The following is a 15,039-nucleotide window of genomic DNA, read 5'->3' as shown; positions in this document are numbered from 1 at the left end:
CAGCGGCCATGGCTCACGGGCCCAGCCGCTCCGCGGCATGTGGGATCCTCCCGGACCGGGGCGCGAACCCGGTTCCCCTGCATCGGCAGGCGGACGCGCAACCACTGCGCCACCAGGGAAGCCGCTAGCATCTTTTTTGTTGAGGATTTTTGCATTGATATTCATAAGGGATATTGGTCTGTGGTTTTGTTTTCTTTCGGTGTCTTTGTATGGCTTGAGTATCAAGGTAATTTTGCTCTCAGAGAATGAGTTCAAATATGTTCCCTTCTGTTCAGTTTTTGGAAAAGTTTGAGAGGGATTGGTATTAGTTCTTCTCTAAATGTTTGACAGAATTCACCAGTGAAGTAATCAGGTTCAGAGCTTTTATTTGTTGGGAGATTTTTGATTACTGTTTCAAGCTCTGTACTAGTTACAGATATATTCAGATTTTCTATTTCTTCATGGTCTAGTCTGGGTAGTTTTTTTGTTTCCAGGAATTTGTTCTTATCAACTAGGTAATACAATTTGTTGGTGTACAGTTGTTCATGTCACTCCCTTATAATCCTTTTTATTTCTATAGAATGAGTAGTAATGTCCCACTTTCATTTCTGGTTATACTAGAGTCTCCTCTTTTTGTCTTAGTCCATCCAGCTAAAGGATTGTCAATTTTATTGATCTTTTTGAAGAATCAACTTTCAGTTTTGTTGATTTTCTCTTTTGTTTTTCTATTCTCTATTTTATCTTTTCTCAAATCTTCATTTCCTTCCTTCTGCTAGCTTTGATTTTAGTTTCTTCTTCTTTTTCTGTATACTTACATTGTAAAGTTGGGTATTGATATGAGATCTTTCTTTTTTAATTTAAGTGTTTATAGCTAGCTATGAAATTTCCCCATAGAACTCCTTTATCTGCCTCCCAGAAGTTTTGGTGTGTGGTGTTTGGTTTTGTTCATCTCTAAGTATTTTCTAATTTCTTTTGTGATTTCTTTTCTGATTCATAGGTTATTTAAAAGCGTGTTGCTTAATTTCCACAATTTTGTGAATTTTCCCTCTTCTTTTTGTTACTTATTTCTGACTTCATTCTCTGTGGTCAGAGAAGAAACTTTGTATGATATCTATCTTTTAAAATATTTGGGGGACTTCCCTGGTAGTCCAGTGGTTAAGACTTTGCCTTCCAACACAGGGGGTGCGGGTCCAATCCCTGGTCAGGGAGCTAAGATCCCACGTGCCTTGTGGCCAAAAAACCATAACACAGAAGCAATATTGTAACATACTGAATAAAGACTTTAAAAAAATGGTCCACATCAAAAAAAAAATCTTAAAAAAAATAATAAAGTGTTTGGAGTCTTAATTTGTGGTCTGACATATGGTCTGTCCTGGAAAGTGTCCTGTGTTTATTTCATTGTTGTTGGGCAATTTACCATTCAAATCTTCCCTTGGAAGTTGCTAGCCTCCAGAGTTCCAAAATAGTTACACTAGACAGATTCTGCCAGTGCAATTGTTGTCTAGGTGGGGAGACAGATTCCTGGAGCTTCCCCCTGTGCCATCTTCCCATAATCCTTCCCAACAATCACATATTCTTACCTAGAGTAAGTTATTGTATCTTAAGAGAAGTAGAGTACAATCAGTGATAAAAGAATTTCAGATAAGATTGATTGCATCTTTCACTTGGCCATCTATGCAACTTTGGGCAAGTTTTTAAATCCCTTTCGGCTTCACTTTCCTGTATGAAAATTAAGGATAATGATACTTAGATCAAGATTGTTGTGAGGATAAATGAAACAATATAAATGTGTGGCTGAGTGTCTGGCAGCATTCAGCAACCATCTTTTACTCTTATTAGCACCTCCCATACCCCAAATGATTTTAAAGCTTCTGATGATTTTTATAGAGATTGATGGGTGATGATGATAAGGATATCTCTTTCAGGTAAAGGGAATGAGAAATAAAGGTACAGAGTTTAAATATGTTGGCACAAGTTTTTGAAACAAAGGATGTAGCACAGCAGCTAATGGGGGTAGGATAAGGAAAAAATATAGCTGCAATTGTTTTTGAATTTTGTACAAATAGAAGGGTTAGCAGCTGGGTTCCCAGACCTACCTCTGACCCCCCTCTCCCCACCTCCCCCCCCCCAGATGAAAAGGAACTCCACAAAGGGCACAATTACAGTTAAAGACAGAGGTGGTAATTATTAGAATGAATTTTTGGAGTAGGAGATTGAGATTGGAGATCGAGGCAGTAACTCGGGTGGAGAGATTTGTTATATTGGAGGAGTCCTGGCCACAGGAAGCTTAAAGAATTTAGGATATATTCTGCTAGTTTTTCAGGTGTGTTATTTTTCCTTTACTTGTTCAGGATTTTGATCTTGGCAAATAGGAATTATCATTTGAAGATCCAATCAGATTTTGCTAAGAGTATCTCTTGTATTTATTTAAAAGATCAAAAAGTTTGTAATTTTCCTGGAAATACTTTAAAATACTTTAAAAACCATGATGAGGGCTCACAATAGGCTATATTTAACAATCAAGTCTGGCACAGCTTACAGTGTGTGAACCTTTTATTTCTTGAGTTTTTGTTTTTTCTTTGCTTCACGAGGCTTCCATATGGAAGGCCACAATATGATTTTTCCAAGGTTTTGCTCTATGAAGGGCTTATTTTGTAAAGTTTGAAGCTTTGAGAAAGATAATGCTCTGTCAACTGTTTAAAAATAAATAAGGATTAAATTATGTGAGTGGCACAGAATGTTAGTTTGAAGGGTTAATGTTATTGTTAAAACAATAGTTTCTGCATATTTAAAATTATCTTTGACCCCTAAGCAGAGAGAAGCAGAATCCTGAGTCACGTAAGCTTTTTTTCGCCTTAAAAAAAGTGATATTAGTGTGGGTGAAATTTTAAAAGTACAACTCTGCTTTTTAAATTATTCCCAAACTTCTGATATCTAAAGATGCTCTTTAGAAGAAAAAGCCTAATGTATTAAAACTTTTAATTTTTCTTTGCTTTATGTGGTTTTGGTATCAAATTGGCATGTTGTGCATTTGAACCCTTTAAAATATTTTAATTTTTAATTTTAATTGTGAAAATTTATTGTTATTTCACATATTTAGTTTCTGTAATTTAAAAATATTCTACCACAGATGCTTTTTAAGACTTGAGTTATACTGCTAAATTAAATGCCCAGTCTGTCTCTGCTTTTGAGGTTTTTAGTTATTTCTTGGCCTGTGGCCATATAACAACCTGTACAAAAATGAGTAGGTAGGGTGTGCTACTTTTATCCTTCGGTCACAGCGGGCTATGTCTGTTCAGGAGTTTGCCTCTTCCTTGCAGTTCAACAGCCATCTCTTTTTGGTTTTGGCTTTCAACAGTCAACCCTCAAAGATCTTTTGTTTTGTGACGGTTAAAGAAACTGGCTCAGTGTTCTTACTCTTAGACAATGATTTAATTGTTTACAGATAACTGAAACTACTAAAGTTTTCTGTGATGAATCCTTTTATTTTGTTGGAGGCTTGTCATGTCGAAGTGATTGGTCCTCATAATTCCTGGTGTTTGAGAAGATTGTTTTTAAACCAAATAGCATCAAAAAGCTCATTCTTTCTTTTCTGATTTTGTATTGGGTGTTTTTTCTGTGTATTATAATATCTCTCCTTTTTAAATGTAAGACATAGCAGATTTAATGCTTGATTAGTGCTGTTATAACATGCTTATAGAAATACTCTCTATAGAAATTTTCACTTTATTGAAATAATATGAAGTATTACTTTGGTAATTGCAGATAAGGATGAACCCATCTTACACAATAAAGAGTTTAGAACTTCAAAAGTATATCACATCAACAACTCTAATTAACCCCAAGGGAGCAATTTAGTGAAGAATATTTTGAATTCTTAATGTACTATTTATACTTACTGGCTTATTTTGATTATTATAAATGTTTCCAAATATCACCTTGTTTTATTTAAATGTTTTAGTACATTTTCATGAGTGATTTTCCATGGGGGGTAATACATTTCCACCTTTATTAAGTGAGCCAGTAGGAAAACATGATTTGGTTTCCACAGTTGATTTAAGTCGACCTATCAGCAACACATCTGTTCCATAAAGTTAGGTACCCCTGGAACATGATAGTGCATAATTAATTCCTTACAGAATTGTTTAGAACAGTTGCATTAAAGTTACTGATCACTTACTAGGTGCCAGCAGTATTCTAAGTGTTTGATATGCATTGATTTATGTTATAAATATTTAAAATACATGTTTCCCTTCTGTTTTCCTTCCCCTTCTCTAGGCTAGTGTCCCTTAAGAAAGTTATTTTTAAGCAATAGCCCAAGTTAGGAATAGTATTAGCTTTTATCGAGATTGTCCACTTAATTTATGGAGCTCTCCATTGGGAATAAGTAGTATCGAGGGTAGAGAGAGCAGATTCCTCAGAACGGTGCTGATTCAACTTGAGTGAATGCCAGTCATGAGGGGGGATCCCAGGTGAATGAATAAGGGGTCTTTTGCATCGAGCCCATCATGAAGCCACTGAGGAGAAGGACAGAGAGAGGAATCAGCTTGGAGGACCTGAGCAGTAGAATTTAAAAACCATGGCAAGACAAACAAGGTGACATATTCTGCCACAGAGCAGCAGTTGGATGAAAAACAAAACTTGTAAACAACAACGGTGAAATAACTAGTTTGGGCCAGTGGATGGACAAGAAGCCTAGCCTTAGATTTCCAAAGAATAAAGGAGAGAAACAGGTTTTGAACAAACAGTTCCGTACACAGGATGATGAGTACCAGCCATATCTTTGGATATATGTGTTGTATTACTTTATATCATGTCAGATGATTGCCTATCTTACTATTATGTCTTATCTGCATTTGTCTATAGCTAGGATATTTGATAGATATTTATTCTGGGGAGGCAGCTTGGTATGGAAACAGGAGGGAATTTGAAACTTGGCAGGCTTATATTTGAATTTTAGCTGTTACATGTCTCAAACAAGCTACTTATCTGATTTTTCCCCCACGGTTTTACTGATATAATTGCCATATAACATTGTGTAAGTTTAAGATGCACAACACAATTATTTGATATATGTGTATATTGTGAAACGTTTACAACAGTTTTAGTTAACATCCCTCGTTTTACATAATTACAGATTTTTTCTTGTAATGAGAACTTTTAAGTTCTATTTTCTTAACGCTGTTGAGATATACGATACAGAATTGATAACTACAGTCAACGTGCTGTACATTACACCCCCAGAATTTATTTATTTTATAACTAGAAGCTTATAACTTTAGACCACCTTCACCCTTTTTCCCCACCTCCCACAAATCCCACCCTCTGGTGATCAACAATATTTTCTTAGTTTCTATGAAGTTGGTTTTTTTTCTGTTTTGTTTGTTTATTTTAGATTCCACATATAATTGAGATCATACAGTATTTTTCTTTCACTTACTCACTTATTGCACTTAGCATAATGCCCTCAAGATCCATCCATGTTGTTGCAAATGGCAGGTTCTCCTTCTCTTTAATAGCTGAATAGCATCCCATTGTTTAACCGTATCACATTTTCTTCATCCATTCATTTGTTGAAGAACAGTTGGGTTGTTTCCATGTTTGGCTATTGTAGATAATGCTGCAATGAAAATGAGGTTGCAGATACCTCTTTGAGATAGTGATTTCATCTCCTTTGGAGATAAACCCAGAAATGGAATTGCTGGATCATATAATAGTTCTATTTTTAATTTTTTGAGGAACCTCTATACTGTTTTTCATGGTGGCAGTACCAATTTACATTCCCACCAATAGTGCGCAAGGGTTCCTATTTGTCTGCATCCTTGCCAGCTGTTGTTAACTCTTATCTTTTTGATAATAGCCTTTCTATCAAGTGTGAGGTGATACTGTGGTATTGATTTGCATTTCCTTGATGGTTAGTGATGTTGAGTATCTTTTCTTGTACCTGTTGGCCATTTGAATATTTTCTTTGGAGAAATGTCCATCCATATTATTTGGATGTCTTAAAATTGGATTATTATTATTTATTATTGAGGTGTATGAGTTTTTAAAAATATATTTTGGATATTAACCCCTTACCAGGTATTATGAATCCCTTATTGTAGAGTAATAATCATATATTATTATGAATTTATTATGAATCAGATATATGGTTTGCAAATATTTTCTCCCATTCTGTTGGTTGCCTTTTCATTTTGTTGATTGTTTCCTTTGCTGTGCAGAAGCTTTTTAGTTTGGTACAGTCCAACTCACTTGTTTTTGCTTCTGTTACTTGTGCTTTAGGTGTCATATCCAAAAAAATCATTGCCAAGAACAATGTCAAGTAGCTGTTTCCCTGTGTTTTCTTCTAGGAGTTCTATGGTTTCTGGACTTAACATTTGTCTTTAATCCATTTTGAATTAATTCTTGTCAATTGTATAAGTTAGTGATAGTTTCATTCTTTTGCATATGAATATCCAATTTTCCCAGCACTATTTGTTGAATAGACTATCTTTTCTCCATTGAGTATTCTTGGCTCCTTTGTCAAATGTTAGTTGACTGTATATGCATGAGTTTATTCCTGGGCTCTCAATTCTTTTATGTTGGTCTATTTGCCTGTTTTTACACCAGCACCTACTGTTTTGATTACTATAGCTCTGTATTATAGTTTGAAATCAGGAACTGTGATGCCTCCAGCTTTGGTGATTTTTTTTTTTTTTTTCTTTCATCAATGTCTTAAACTTCTCATTGTACAGATCTTTCACCTTCTTGGTTAAAGTAATTCCTGGGTATTTTATTGTTTTTGCTGTTGTAAATGGGATCATGATTTAGTCTTGGTGGGTTGTACATTTCTAGTTTATTTACTCTAGGTTGTTCAGTTAGTTGGGTGTAGTTGTTCATAGTATACAGTATCTTATGCTCCTTTGTTTTTCTGTGGAATGAGCTGTATTATCTGACTTTTTGGTAGCAGATTCTTCGTCTGTAAGATGGAGATAGTAACATCAACTCTAGAAGAGTTAAATGAGATAATGTATGTAAAACATCTAGCAAAATGCCTGGTGCTCAATCAGGGCTAAACAAAAGTGAGTTACTCTCCCAAGGAGAAGCCAAAAATAACCAGTTTTCTTTTTGCCCTTGTTATGGAACAGATGGAAATTGAAAAGAGAAGACATATAACAATTGGGAGGCTAGAACCTCTATTCATAAGAGAGAGGCCACAATTTGTGTGTGTGTGTGTGTGTGTGTGTGTGTGTAAATGGCTTAGGAAGAAAGGAATGTTAGCTGTTTAAGAACAAGTGGTCAGTTAAAAATCAAAATGTGTGTGTTGTTTTACTTAAGAGCTCCGTGCAAAAATAACTGGAAATTAAGCATTACATTGTTGCCTCCTGAGTTCAATGATTTATATGTATTTTAAAGTCATATATTAACAAAATTACACATTGGCCAGTTATAATTATTAAAAGTTCAATTTTCCTCTGTTTGAAATTTTAAAGCATTTGTATAATGATGGTCTTTTGAAATCTTGCTATTTATTGTAGCAATTGAATCATTGAAGAAATGTTATTCTTTGTTTTGTTCAATGTTGTTGAGCCTTATTTTTCTGGCATAGGAATATTTTATTATGTGTAATTGTTTTTCTTTAATTTTATAATAAGAAAATTTATTTAAACTATATTTTTAAATTATGAGAGTAGAACAAACTTTTTAGTTTTTTTAAACATTAATTAATTTATTTATTTCTGGCTGCATTGGGTCTTCATTGCTGCACGTGGGCTTTCTCTAGTTGCGGCAAGCAGGAGCTACTCTTTGTTGTGGTGCGCAGGCTTCTCATTGAGGTGGCTTCTCTTGTTGCAGAGCACGGGCTCTAGGCATGTGGGCTTCAGTAGTTGTGGCACACGGGCTCAGTAGTTGTGGCTCGTGGGCTCTAGAACGCAGGCTCAGTAGTTCTGGTGCACGGGCTTAGTTGCTCTGCAGCATGTGGGATCTTCCCAGACCAGGGCTCAAACCCGTGTCCCCTGCATTGGCAGGCGGATTCTTAACCACTGTACCACCAGGGAAGTACAACATTTTAGTTTTTAAAAAACAATTCTGTATCACGTCTGAAGTATTTTGGGAATTAATCCTATTTTTTGATTTTTTAAAATTACTGTTGTCATTATTCTTCTTTACTTTGACTAATATAATCCCAAGGAGCATTCATTGGACATGTTTTAATATTTTTTTCTTATTTCAAAGAGTTAAAAGTATTATCTGAAGATTTCTTAGGGTGTACTTTCTTATGAGAATTCTGTACTGCCTATTTATTCTTTTTTAAAATTTTATTTATTTATTTGGCTGCATTGGGTCTTTGTTGCTGTGCGCAGGCTTTCTCTAGTTGCAACAAGCGGGGGCTACTCTTCATTGCGGAGCACAGGCTCTAGGTGCATGGGCTTCAGTAGTTGCAGAACGTGGGCTCAGTAGTTGCAGTGTGCGGGCTCTAGGGTGCGCGGTCTTCAGTAGTTATGGCGTGCGTGCTCAGTAGCTGTGGCTCGCGGGCTCCAGAGCACAGGCTCAGTAGTTGTGGCACATGGGCTTAGTTGCTCTGCGGCATGTGGGATCTTTCCGGACCAAGGATCAAACCCATGTCCCCTGCATTGGCAGGCAGATTCTTAACCACTGTGCCACCAAGGAAGTCCCTGCCTGTTTTTTCTTAAATCATTAGTTAAAAGTTAAATGAAAAGCTTTTTCATTTATGAATAATGCGGTATATGTAAGTGATACTCAAATTTTACTTTTATGATAGCCAAATAAATGTCATTGGTTTTAAAAAATGTGAATCTTTAATTTCTTTTGATTTTGATTAACCATTGTAAGCATTTATCCTTTTTGTTTCCACATTAATATGTGCATTTGAAGATAATATGGGATTTGTACAATCTTTCTTGAATAGTTGAAACTTAACAGAATTGCAAATTGCAGATTTCTGTGCCTGGTGGAAATAAAATAAATATGAAGCATGGTAGATACTCATTTTTTATATCTCTTACATAATCTGGCAAATGATACTAAAACAGCACTTTGGTGTATGTTTTGGATAATTTTTTCCCCATGTTAAGTGTGCACTGTCTTTCAAAATTTAACTTTGTTTATTGCTGTCATTTGAACAGGTGTCTCAATGCTTGTACCTACTGCAAAACCAAACACGCCAGAGGAAATTTGGCCAGTTATCCAGTTGATGAGTTAGTAGATAGAGCCAAACAGTCTTTTCAAGGTAAGAGTTTCTAGAATTCTGTGTGATTATAGTCTTTTTAATAAATTGTAATAGTCTTCTAAGTAACACTTCACTTTAGATACATGCTTCTTTAGCTTTCTGAAGAGTTTACAAATATTTCAGCTTATCTAATAGACGATGTTACCAGATTCAGGTTATAATATTTACATAACTCCCCTTTCACCACTCTTCTGTTTTCTTATGACTCTAAGGTAGGTGACGTATTTTGAAATTTATCACCTGTCTTTATATTCCATGGAAGAGACAAAAAAATAAAAATGAAAGCCATGACCTTCTGTTGTGTGTTAATAAGACTTTTGTGGACTGAGTGAAATACTCAAGTTTTCTCCCTCTTTCTTTGGTAATTTTTGGTACATTCAGAAAATAGAGCTAATAAGGGTTGCCAGGAGTTTTGGAAAGAGAAGGTAGGTTTTACTATGAGCCAGTAGAGATAACCCTCCTCATCTGCAGGACTGCTGTGGGGCAGTAAATATTGGTACTGGTAGAGAGTCCTGATGAGAACAGTTTTTGTGTGGGTGGCCAGCTACTTTTGAATCGTCACTTGCTGGAAAATGTGATTGCCTAGGTATCTCTCAGCATATAGTAAGACTTACCTGTAACACGAGTCTCGGTTGTGTTGAGTCACAGTTGTGTTGACACATAACCATAAATTGCCCCTTTTGTCTTGGCTTATAATATGTGTATATATCATTGATGTGTTTTTATAACCAACATGAGATAATCTGTTGTCTCATAATCTTGTGGGTTAATAGTTATTGGCAAAGTACGGTTCCTTTTAGCAAGTAACTTGGAGTGCTACTTTCAGTACCTTCACATCCTGAATCTCAGAATGTATGAGTTCCAAACAAACTTATTCAGTCTAAAGCTTTTATCAACGTGAATTTGAAATGCTCTTTTTTTTTTTTTTTTGCGGCACACGGGCCTCTCACTGCTGCGGCCTCTCCCGTTGCGGAGCACAGGCGCCGGACGCGCAGGCTCAGCGGCCGTGGCTCACGGGCCCAGCCGCTCCGCGGCATGTGGGATCTTCCCGGACCGGGGCACGAACCCGTATCCCCCGCATCGGCAGGCGGACTCTCAACCACTGTGCCACCAGGGAAGCCCTGAAGTGCTCTTTATAGCAGAGAGAAAAACACCCTTGATTAATCTAACACGCACGTCTCAACAATTTTTTTTCTACCTTTATATTCTTAGCGCAGTCCCCTCCTCTGTTCACATTCAGCTTGTATTGAAAGAAATAAATGGAAACTCACTGACTCTTGCAGTTGTTCGCTTTCAGAGCCAGGTAATTGTCTAAGGAAAAGTCTGGATGGTTGTCTTTTCTGCAACATGGCTACTTTAAGGATTTTTCAGAAAGGGCATGAATTTGCACAGAAACCTACTTTATTTGAAAATGATCCCTTTGCTGGCATTCTTGCTTAGTGTTTGTTTTTCCATATATCTGTTGGATAATGGAGATATTAAAATTATATGATCTATCCACCTAACTCTGCAAATTGGAAGGTATTCAAATTACAAATACAAGTGACTTTGCTGGTTAAGGTGAGTGATTCAAAGAATATATCAGAGGTTAGCAGTGACTTAGTGGCTATTTATAGAGAAAGTATTAGAAGAGGTTTATTTAATATTACTTTCATCATCATCAGTAGATACGTATGTGCTTGGTTATTCCCAACCAAGGAATGTTTGCAATGTAAAGTTTTTCTTTTTCTTTTTTTTTTTTGAATTTTATTTTTTATACAGCAGGTTCTTATTAGTTATCTATTTCATACATATTAGTGTGTATATGTCAATCCCAATCTCCCAATTCATCCCACCACCACCTGCCTCCGCCACTTTCCCCCCTTGGTGTCCGTATGTTTGTTCTCTACATCTGTGTCTCTATTTCTGCCCTGCAAACCGGTTCATCTGTACCATTTTTCTAGATTCCACATATATGCATTAATATATGATATTTGTTTTTCTCTTTCTGACTTATTTCACTCTGTGTGACAGTCTCTAGGTCCATCCACGTCTCTACAAATGACCCAGTTTCATTCCTTTTTATGGCTGAGTAATATTCCATTGTATATATGTACTACCACATCTTCTTTATCCATTCGTCTGTTGATGGGCATTTAGGTTGCTTCCATGACCTGGCTATTGTAAATAGTGTTGTAATGAACATTGGGGTGCATGTGTCTTTTTGAATTATGGTTTTCTCTGGGTGTATGCCCAGTCGTAGGTGTAAAATTTTTCTGTTGTCTTGTTATCTGTGTATTAGGGTTGAAATGGAAGGTTAGTTTTCAGACTGGCAGGCTCATTTTATTGCTATGTGGAACTGTTACTAAAATATCGAGGTCATAACTTTCTAGGTAAGCCTGTGTGTTTAGGCAATTTTAAGTCCTAAGAAGCTCTTTGCCGTAGGAGAGATTGAATTCAAAACAGTGCTCTGCTGCTTACCAGCCACATGATCTGACCAAGGTACTTGACCTATATACAAGCCATGGGTTTCTCATTACTGTGACATTAAGTGTTGCTTGTTGTTTGAATTTGAGATAACTTACATGAAGTAATTGGTTGTGTCCTTATTATGAAGAAGTCATGTTACTTAAACTGAAGGAATTTAAAATAAATCCAACAAGAGGAGTCTAATTTTGAGTGAGAATATTGGAACATCTAACATTGGAACATTTAATGATGAGAATCAAAAGACAAATTTTCTTTTGCTTCTAAAATATGTCTTATGAAAAATGTCTCTATAGATAGACACTAGTATGACAATTACCTTTTCTTTTCTTAATTTGAGAATTGCAAATTCATGCTAAGGATGGTCTTATAATTTCCCAATAGGAAATAGCAGTCTGTAAGCTCACATCTTAAAGACATTGAGTTAGCAGCATTGTCTTTTTTTCTTCAGAAGACATTGGGATCATAATGGTCTTATAGGATTCCTATGTTTGAGTTTTAAAATTGGAAAGAAGGGACTTCCTTGGTGGTGTAGTGGTTAAGACTCTGTGCTTCCACTGCAGCGGGCGCAGGTTTGATCCCTGGTCGAGGAACTAAGGTCTCGCATGCCGCGCAGCACGGCCAAAAATGTTTAAAAATAAATAAGTAAATAAATAAAATAGCGAAGAATAGTTGTGAAGTTAAATGTAATAGAAGAAATAACCCGTTTTTCTTATTTCTGTGACTTGTGTGTAATTCGTTCTTTAGTAATTCAGGTATTAGGAACATTTGGGGAGGTCAGAGCCTCTTAAATTCTACATTATACCATTATTAAATTGTCCTATAATCAATAATAAACATTATGATTCTTTGAAAATTTACTCTAAGATGAAAAGTCTAAATATGCTGTCAGTAAATTTTAGTGCTATGTTTAAAGCCGTCCTGTCAGTGCAAGTTAAATTTCCCAGCTGAAAATTGCATTTCCTTTCTTTCTTTTTCTTGAAGTTTTAAATGACTGTGTGTCACAAATACAAAGTGATTTAAAAAAAAACTCTACACCAATTGTAGAATAGGGATTACAATCCCGGTTGCCAGTCACGTGACAGACTATACAATAAGATCACAATTTCTTTCTGAGTAGCATATTTATGAAACATTTTATATTCATAAACATTTATTTCTTAGAAGTGTAATGAGTGAAGAGACTAGGGCTAACCCATAGGCAAGGGAGCATTCACAAGAGATTCTGAAATAATCATGAAATCATTCTGAATATAAAATGGTTTCCTAAAGTACTAAAAATATACTGACTATACATTCAGCTGCCAGGAATGAGAAAGGGAGCTCATTAACTTTTGAATGGATATCATTAAATAAAATTGTTTATATTTTTGAATGGAAACTTTAGATTACCTTTTATAAAAAAAATATAGTTTATATTTCATTGGTTTCCTAGCTTTTTTTTTTTTTCTTTTTCTTTGATTTATCCTAGCCTCTTGACATTTTCATTGACTATTTTTACCTTCTCAGTGTGTGTATCATTTTTGTGGGCAGTTCTGCATATGAGTGTAATATTTACCAGGTTAATTTCTGGGTATCATTACATTGTTCTAACAGACCATTGGGAAACCTCTCCCCTCACTTCCTCACCTATGCCAAACTTTAGGTTTTAAAAATTCCTAGTCTTTGGGGGCTGGGGTTTAACATGGTTGCATTTTAGACATCTAGAAAAACATGTCAAGCAATGACCTATACTTTGTTGGGGCCAGAATGAATTTACAAGCTAGCATTTTCTAGGATATTTGTATTGATTTTTCTCTAGCAACTAATCAATCAGTTTCAGTTGTATAAGTGATGGAGCAAACCTTTTTAAGTGTGCTGGGTGAGTGGTGTGGAAACAACACCTTTCACTGCTGTCTCTGGAATCAAAATGTGGAGATGATGGATGAGCTGTTTTTATAGCTCTCATGTGCTTTTCTAGATCTCATTTCAGTGTTGCTACTTTTTTTCTCCCTCATAAATCTGAACGTCCCCCACAAGATAAGTGGCATAAACCAGTTATGGAAAGGTAAATAAATTAAGATGAAATATTCAGGGCAAGGAGAAAATTTCTTGATGCTTAGTGATTTCAAGATTAATGTTGGAATTTTATGAAATGAATTCTGTTTTATTTCAAGACTTGCAAAGATACTGTCTATTGTGTATGAGATTAATTATGCAGTGCAGCTGGAAAACATTGCTTCCTGCCCTTTTAGATAGGAAAGGATATGAGCAATATTTGATTTTCTGGTGTATAAACTTCAGATTGTTGAGCTGTATGGTTTACATGAAGTTGCATTTGACTTATCACCTTTAGCAATGAGTACTGTATATTGATTTTCATCTAAGCTTAAGAAGAGACCAGTAATTGTATCCTATTAATTTATATGGCAGTTATTTAAATGTCTTTTATTCCTTTATCTTTTTATTTGTGCTGTGTTCAAATTGAGAAATCTATTTCTTCTATAGGATTAATAATGTTACTGTACATATTTGTTATACATTGTCAACTTCCAAAAAGGGATTCTAGGCAGCTTACATTAAATGATTGTATGTAAATAGACCATGAAAATAAAGGGTGTATGAAATGCTGTGTTATGTTTCAAGAGGGAAGATAATTATACCAACTGGTGAATCTTGGCTGTCCCAAAGAATAAGGAGATAGGGTGATTTATATAATTTGTATGAATGTATAAAAGGAAGGATATGTTTTTTAAATTTTATTTATTTATTTATGGCTCTGTTGGTTCTTTGTTGCTGCACACGCGCTTCTCATCGCGGTGGCTCCAGTTGTTGCGGCGGGCGGGCTTCTAGGGCACGTGGGCTTCAGTAGCTGTGGTGCGCGGACTCTGTGGTTGTGACTTGCGGGCTCTGGAGCACAGTCTCAGTAGTTTTGGTGCATGGGCTTAGTTGCTCCACAGCAAGTGGGATCTTCTTGTACCAGGGATCGAACCTGTGTCTCCTACCTCCATTGGCAGGCAGATTCTTAACCACTGCGCCACCAGTGAAGTCCCAAGGATATAGTTTATAATGAGAAATCTACATGTTTCTAGGCTGTAAACACTAAGAAGAATTATTTTCTTATATCCTTTTCTAAGAGACATTGACAAATATAATAGAAATGCCTTTAGCTGGCAGTGTGTAGAATTTTAAGATCTAGTTTCTACGTTGTCTTTTCTTCTGTTGATTCTTACAAATCCCCCAATATAATATTAAACTATAACTTTTTTTTTTTTTTTTTTGCGGTATGCCTCTCACTGTTGTTGGCCTCTCCCGTTGCGGAGCACAGGCTCCGGACGCGCAGGCTCAGCGGCCATGGCTCACGGGCCCAGCCGCTCCGCGGCATG

The 15,039-nt window shown here is 36.0% G+C and overlaps 1 protein-coding gene across 10 annotated transcripts in view; it reads left to right on the top strand.

Annotated features, from left to right (window-relative positions):
- The window catches only part of CDKAL1 (CDK5 regulatory subunit associated protein 1 like 1), a 678,378-nt gene that overhangs the window by 287,159 nt on the left and 376,180 nt on the right, over positions 1 to 15,039 (top strand). For all 10 annotated transcript variants that reach the window (XM_024121827.3, XM_024121823.3, XM_028479372.2 and 7 more), the window contains one exon: positions 9,105 to 9,208. In XM_024121827.3, the coding sequence (XP_023977595.1) occupies positions 9,105 to 9,208 (104 nt within the window). The remainder of the gene's footprint in view (positions 1 to 9,104; positions 9,209 to 15,039) is intronic.

This window comes from Physeter macrocephalus, chromosome 18 (assembly GCF_002837175.3).
Source record: "Physeter macrocephalus isolate SW-GA chromosome 18, ASM283717v5, whole genome shotgun sequence".
Classification (NCBI taxonomy): Eukaryota; Metazoa; Chordata; class Mammalia; order Artiodactyla; family Physeteridae; genus Physeter; species Physeter macrocephalus.
Note: the sequence above shows the minus strand (reverse complement) of the source record. Positions and strands in the feature narration are given on the sequence as shown.